The sequence below is a fragment of the Ceratosolen solmsi genome, unplaced genomic scaffold, assembly GCF_000503995.2.
Source record: "Ceratosolen solmsi marchali unplaced genomic scaffold, CerSol_1.0 scaffold14, whole genome shotgun sequence".
In the NCBI taxonomy this organism is placed as follows: Eukaryota; Metazoa; Arthropoda; class Insecta; order Hymenoptera; family Agaonidae; genus Ceratosolen; species Ceratosolen solmsi.
In genome coordinates this window covers 9,569,987-9,578,425 of record NW_011948420.1, presented here as the reverse complement: position 1 = coordinate 9,578,425, position 8,439 = coordinate 9,569,987, and the positions used below count along the sequence as shown (strand labels likewise).

Here is an 8,439-nt window from a genome sequence, read left to right as displayed (position 1 = left end):
ATATATATATATATATATATATATATATATATATAAGGAAACAATTTTACTCTGCGGTATTTCTTATAAATGCTGATAAAATTTTTAAATATAGTATAACCAAAATTAAGAAAATTTAATAATTTATACATATTTAACGTATAAATTGTGGTAATTTATCTTAAAAAAAATTTTGTATATTCGAATATATAAATAATGAAATATATATATATATATATTCTTAACTGTTATTCATTGATTTATAATAATATAAAATAGTTCATTTTAATAATGATAAATATTAATAAATTTACTCGTTACTACACAAAAAAATGTCTACGAATTTACAAGAAATCATTCAATAGTGCACATTTAAAATATTTTAAAATAAATGGATGATGTGTTAAAAATAAAAACTGTCAATAAATAACAAATAGAAATATTTTACATATTATGTCAAATATGACATTAGTGAAAATTAAGATAGAAATTCTATTTAGATTTTAATCAGTTGTAATTTTTTATATATTTTTTATATTATCTTTAAATATTCTCAAAGTTAAATAGGAATATTACGAATAAACAATAACATAAATAAAAATATTTTTTAGATAACCTTTAATTTTTGATAATCAAATAATTGAAGAACTTTTATAATTATAATATCATATAATAATTTAAGTTTTACGAAAATTCTTCATAATATACATTAACATTGAAAAATTGAAGCAATTAAGTTCAACTATATTTTTTGCAGAGACATGTGCAGTTACAAAATGATTCACTAAAATGATCCAAGAATTAAATAAAACTTTTCTTAATATTCGATAATAGAAACTACCGAGCAATAATCAATTTAAGAATAAACGTAAATACGAACTTAGCATACATAATTAACATACATAAATAACATATTCTTAAAATTGTTAATTTAGCTTGGTATCCTAATAATTTTGAAATATAATATCTTGAAAAAGCAAATAAGATACGGAATATCAATATTTAGTTAATTGTCATGATAACATTCAATGTCAAGCATTCATTAATGTAATACTAGAACTTTCTCAAACGTTTTCAAATATAATTGTATTATGTAAGCAAACTACAAGAAACTCCTTAATATGTGCTAAAAATCGAAATATTGCCCTAATTTTCTTACATGCCGTTAACGTGGAGATCGATGAAACTTTGAGAAAGTTTAGATTATGCAGAAAACGTGCACAATGACTCAACGTAAGCAGCAAGAGTTCTTCTAGTGCGTCTACACGCGCGCTTGTCGATTGTCCTAAAAAAGCACTTTCAGAAAAAAGCTCTTCGGAATGTGCTTATCACCTCAAAGGATATTGACTTTAACTTATCTCGTCGAGATCTCGTTGGGCTTAATACTTTTCAATATTCTAAGCCGATGATCGCCTCTTTCGCATCGCCATCTACTTCGATAAGTCGAGAAAGCGAATAAAGCGCCTGGAGTACTTTAACACTGTGTGCGTAAATGCATATATGACTGCTTTCTACTCGGTATTGTAAGCTCACTAGCGTATAAAGGAATAAGACATATTTTATGCACCACTTTAGTTGTACAACTTTTTATCGGTTGATCTAAACTCCTAGTAATTTTACATAACGTGCCTTTGGGGTTAAAAAAAATGTACGAAATACAAAAATTACGTTGTTAAATTGTTATATTACTCGAGGCAAATTTTTTCTTTCTTTAAATAATATTCATCCATTGGGACATTTTTATAGATTTTTATAGATAGATAGAATATTATAGACAGAATTCTCATAGAATTCAGCGATATTTTATTAAGAAAAACAATCCAATTGTCTTTAATTATGTGTTAAAAGAAATAAAAAAATTAATACATCAATTCAAAATTCAAGTACAAAATTTCTTTTTAATAATAATGCAGCAACGAAAAATATATTTATACATACAATGTTTCTATATGCCGTACTTAATCAGCTATGAAAATGCTCCATCTTCTTAAAGAAAATTTCATATATATCGACATTCATTTAATGCAAAATTCTCACAATCCAGCAATATTAATATTATAATAATATTAGACTATATCATTTATATTTTGGAATTCACATCCATTTCGTATCATCGTTTAATCAACAATTTTACACTTATTGGTCGACTATTTTTCTTTATTAAATATATATTACCATAATTATTGTAGACTATATTACAATTTAAAAATTAATATAATAAAAGAAAAAGAATGAATATAATAATAAATAAATATTACCTAAAAAAGTAAGAAAATTATTAATTAAAAAATCACGTTATATTGTAGAAATTTTTTTTATTTTTTATATTAATTTTAGAAAATTCAATGTTTGAAAATAATTAATTATAAATTAATGAGTCACTTATTATATTATAATGCAGTGATTTTTTATTGATAGAATAGAAATATGAAGAATGTTTACCTATGCCAAATAGGTTTGAAATTCGAAATTTTTCACCAATTAACGAGATTCTCAAAATCTTAGATTTTAATAATATGTTATAATTTTGAAAATTTATTTGTAGTAATTTTACTTAGAATTTCTCACAAACCATATAAAAATATAGTTTATTTTTATTCAACGATATTACGTATTGTTAAATAAATATATGAGATTATGTCAATATAAATAATACAATATAAAAACATAATATAAAAAACTATATAATTATATTTTAATATTAAATAAAACATATCTTTACGAATTTTCTGATTTTAACTAAAATTTGTCGGCTTAAATTGCTTCTAAATACAAATGAAGTAATGTAAAATTATTAGGTATATGATATTAATATAGAAAAATATAATTAATTACATAAATATTTATTATCAATCTTCTTGCAAATAAAGTGATTTGCATATAATGTGAAAAGTTGACTGATTTTGTAAAATTATTAAATGAAAAGATCATTTTCTAATAGAATTTAAGCACATTTTTAAAAAGATTCTTGTTAAGACAATTATATAATAAACTTGTGATATTATTTCAAATAATTGGGAAGAAATTTTAAAATTCATCTTGTAATTTTTTAAATCTCACAATTATTATTAACATATATAGATGAATGTGCATTAAGATATAACCAAGTACATTATTATTCGACTTTTTATACTTTTCCAGTAAATTATATAATATCTTAATTAATTAGAATATTTCAGCTAAACTGGATTTAGCAAAAGAATGATTATTAAAAGTACATATAACTAGTGATAATTGCAAAACTTGGTGAAAACGAGAGCGGAAGCTTGTAACTTTCATTTGATAAGCATAGGTAACGATGCATTATAATCACCTACTTTTTCTTATATTTCTCTTTTAAATGGTAACTACTCTAGAGATTAAAATCCTACGTGATATCTTATAGTTTCCCGCAGAAAAATATTCGAGAAAGAAATAACGGTATTGTATCATAAATAATAGTTACTTATTTGAACAAAAATTTGTAAAATACAACCAATCAACTGTAGATTTCGTCCTTAATCATTAAATTTCAAATCAAGAAATGTTAAAGGTAACCATATTAAAAGTATCAGTTTGTGTCAATCTTCTCGCATTGGCTATGCTAAAATATACATGAAATCGTTTAATCGTAGTCGTGCTTTATAAATCAAGTATGTTCCAGTCGCCAACAACTTTACCAATTCCACAGAAAAGTCGAGCATTCTAGTATCTTTGTTCAAAGTTAAGATAAACTTTTGTCTTTACAGCACAACCTCCATTTTATTTTACTACCTAACTATTTATTCCTGACTACGACTGCTCTTAAAATATAAAAAAAATTATAATTCTAATATGACGTTATCTTTAAAATATGTAAAATTTCAATCATTCGTGAAAGAATATACACATACAGAGAAGTTATCTTTGCTATTTGGAAACGTGACAACAGCCAAATGACGTTCACAGTAACGCAATAAACTAATGAAAGTATTAATATTAGTAAATTATATAACAAAAAATGTATGTGGGAGAACATATGAATAATCAAATGTAAAAACAGTAGATTTGAGGTAATGAGGCTCTTATTGGGATGATAAATATATATATAAATATATATATATATATATATATATATATATATATATATATATATATATAAAGAGAGAGAGAGAGAGAGAGAGAGAGAGAGAGAGAGACAGTATAATAACTTTGTGATGAATTTTAGAAAAGTTATTTAAAAGACAATTCTTTTTCCTTCATACATCTTGATTGCTTGAGTAATGCTATTATTTTATAAAAACATAATTGTATAATCATGTACCACTTTATATTATTTCTATATTCAATATACTGAATTTATATGGAGAATAATATTTATTAAATTATTATTTTTAAATAAAATATATTTTGTAGTAGAGTATTTAATATTTTCTTAATAAATAAATAAATATATATATTTAAGTATTATAAGTTTCCTGTATTTGACAGAAATAAATGTATTGTAACAGTTTCAATCAATATTCACTTATAAGATAATAATACCATACATACCATATAATGCAAATATATTATTAAAAATTATATTAATATATAATTTATGGATTCATATAGAATGATATGTATATATCTATGTGATTATGTAATATTGTGATAACATTTGAAATTTTATATCAAAAGAGTTATATTTTTATAAATTGAATACAGTTCATTTCGTTCAATATATTTTCGACTCGACATACTTAAATGATTATTTATTTCGGAAATTTCTGAAGACTCAACTCAACAAAATTATAATAATATACCATTAGAAAAATATTGTTAACGAGTTAAGTGATTCACTTATGAATTTAGTTTGAACAAAAAAAAATTAAAACATTATATACAATGTCTTAGTTACAATTATTTTCATAATTAAAATATTCAAGTAATCGTACCTCTCAAATTAGTAATTATCAGATATTATTTATATTAAATATTTCGCTAATAATTTGTAAAGATAATTAAATTTTGAAATTATCAAAAGAAACAATAATAATAATAGTTTTAACGCCTTAATATTAAGTACTTGTAGGGGAAGAAAAAAATTATCATTTAAGACCATTAGGGTTTAATTAAATATTTTATGGAATAATAATTTTATAATATAGAAATAATACGAGGTAAATTTTATATAATGGAATGTAATAAAACAATTATGTTCGCGACAAGATTGAAACTTTTTTCTAAAAACAATGAACTTAATCAGAAAATAAAGAATAAATCGATCGACATTATCCTTAACTTTACCAATATATACGGTATTATACTATCCGCACTATTTACTCCTTACTTAGACTTAATTTAAATCGAACACTTAATATAATGGAATATTTGATGAAAAAGATTTCACGATACTGTAAATAATTGTAAAATGTAGCCCGAGATTTCCTTGAAAAATCAACCGATACAACGAAGAAATGCAATTGATTAAAAGGCCAATGAAATAAGCAGCTCGAACGAGCAAGCATAACAACGAATATAACTTGAAAGAGACAAAATGAATATTTCCTAATGCACGTCTCCTTGTTTCTCTTTAGTTTGGCCTTCTCCGTTACTCTCTTCTGTACGGAGGCGTGCGTCGTCATTGTCGTACTAATGTGCAGACGATCGGCGGCGATCGGCGGTGAACTTGGCGGCCCATTCGTCCCAAAAGTCGTCACTTCCTTGTTACTCTTCTCGCTCTGGATCTTCTACCTAATAATGTCGACCCTCGAGGCCTATGGTGTTATCCAAGGATTCTAAAGCAAAAGTATCCTACTCGCATCGTTCAGGCCTACATACAATACCATGCAGCACTACACTCATGTATTATATACACATGCAGATATAGAATTAGTTGATTGTTTGCTCGTGTTAACATGTGCGACGAAGCAGAGGCTCGACGACAAGCTTTTTTGGTAAGTCGCCTATTATACGAATTGTCATTAATGAACCGATCATCCTGTTTAAAAATTTTCATATTATACACAAAGTTATTTATAACATATTCGAGCTCGCGTAAAATCTTTGTTGTTTATGGTAAATACGACGATTGATTATATCGTCGCATAAGAAAATACAAGAGAATTTAAAAGTTTGGCGAAAAATATTTTATTTCTATATTTCAAATATTTCAAAATCTTAGATAATATATTCAAATATTTTTTAAAACTACCTATTTAAAAAAAAAAGATATATATATATATATATATATGTCTTTATTATTATTATATATATATATATATATAAGATATATATATATAAGAAAATATATATAAGAGATATATATCTATATATATATATATATATATATATATATATATCTTTATTATTATATATATATACCATTTTAAACGAGTGCCAGCATTCTTCAAATTTTGAAAGGCTTACAATTAAATTAAAAAAAATTATAAATAATCGTTGTTGCTTTATTTATTGAACAAAATTTTTATCGTAAATTGAAGGTCTTGGTATCATTCTGCAAAAATAGAGAAATTAAAACGAGGACCACAAATAATGATTTTACAAGCATTGGATGATTTAGTCGCTACGGGCTTTTCCAATTCCCGTTTGATAGATAAACATGAACTTATCGATGATTTAAAAGTCTCTCTAAGAATAAAACCAAGTGCAGGACTTTTTTTTACTGATGGCAAATATCCAGCTTCTGCAGATTGCGATAGTGTTTCGTATGAAAGTAACGCATAATAAATATAATAATTAAATGTAGTTATATTTATATATATATATATTTTTTTTTTTTTTTTTTTTTACAAAATTCGAGAATACATACAGATAGAATAAAAGTAATTCTATAAAAAAATCTAAATTTATATATTTTAAGTGTATAAATTTATATATACGTATTGTGTTTATACGTTTATAGGATCGTATAATTTTCATGTATAAACTAAAAAATACTTAAACAAGCATCATAAACATATAAAGCATCTTTAAATCTGTTACAGATCCGTGAAATAAGCATTTTTATGGACAACTCAGAATGATCGTAATAACGAAGATCTCATTACACTTTAGTAGTATTTAAAAAAAAAACAATAAAACAATAAAATTGAATGCATAAAGAAGAAGAAAAAAAAAATATATATATATATATATATATGCTGTAATTGAATCGACGAGTACGTGTGAAAAAGTATATTATGTGCTATATACGAAGCAAATAATTAAAGAAAAATTATATGATCTGCCTTAATAAACAGAAAAAATACTCACGGGGAAGTGTAAGCAATTCTCGAAATCAAGTTAAATCTAGTCGACGCCCTATTCATTATATATGAATTCGGATATTGTATAATTGAGATTATTATTAATATGAATTTTAAAAATAAGGTAATGAACAACGTATGTATATAATATAGTATTTATTTATTTAAAAGAAAGAGGATATTATGAAGTTGCTACAGATTTATGTATGTAACATTTTAGCAGTATGAAATTGCGTCGCTGTTCCTGCCCAATAGAGATTCGATATAATAGATTATATAATTTTGTATAAAATGCAAACATTAGAAAGATATATTTAAATTCATCGTTTGTTGTGGGATTTACATATTGACATAGTTATTTAAAAAAAAAAGAAAATGGAAAATGAAAAGCATCTATTCTAACTGTTAATACAGATTACAAACTTATTTTACTTCACTCAATTAAATTCTTTCTATAATTATTTGAATTTCAATAATTAATTACATCAAATACTAATATTTAACTACTATTCAATTTCATGCCATAACATTAATGTTGTGTAAATTAATTTTATATTTTCTTATTAGTTCGTAATGTGATTCTGAATTATTTTGGATAAAACAGAAAATCAGTTTTCAATTTACCATCGAATTTTGATAATTGAAATATTTGTTGATATTGTATCATAAAATATGAATAATTCATGAGGAAACTATAGAATATTTATTTATCCTTATAACGTGTAAATTAACATTTATTTTCAACTGACGTACGTAACAAGTAGACTGATATTTTTATTGATGGTAATTTAAAAAAATAAACTAAAACAAACGCCCTCCAGGATTAAATAATTATTTGAAAGAGTAATTTCATATTCATTTAAATAAATGTTAGATAAAAATTGTCCATGTAAAATATAGATTATAAAATAATAACCAACAGAATTTATAAATATTTTTAAAGAAATTAACTTTTGTTTCATGATAGTTATTATAATTATTTTAAGCATATAGAATACGCTAATATATCTAAAGAAAATTATTAAACAAAAACATTTTATGAATGCAGTGCATTTACGATAATAAGGTTTTAAGGTACATATGTAACTTTCAAACTGAATGACGTATATTATAGAATATATCATCAAATATTCTCTTGTGAGAAGAGAAATATAGATAAGAAGGCAGTACAGAAAAACAACGAGTTTTCATTTTATAATTCTCCTTAAAGAAAATAACATTAATAAAACTATGTGTGCATAATCACATGCGA

General features: G+C 23.7%; 1 protein-coding gene across 1 annotated transcript in view; it reads left to right on the top strand.

Annotated features, from left to right (window-relative positions):
- The window catches only part of Calx (sodium/calcium exchanger 3), a 127,118-nt gene extending 120,120 nt beyond the window's left edge, over nt 1-6,998 (top strand). Inside the window, exons 8-9 of the mRNA XM_011498181.1 lie at nt 5,517-5,876; nt 6,927-6,998. Of these exons, the coding sequence (XP_011496483.1) occupies nt 5,517-5,721 (205 nt within the window). The 3' untranslated portion in view covers nt 5,722-5,876; nt 6,927-6,998. The remainder of the gene's footprint in view (nt 1-5,516; nt 5,877-6,926) is intronic.
- Nucleotides 6,999-8,439: the final 1,441 nt, after the last annotated feature.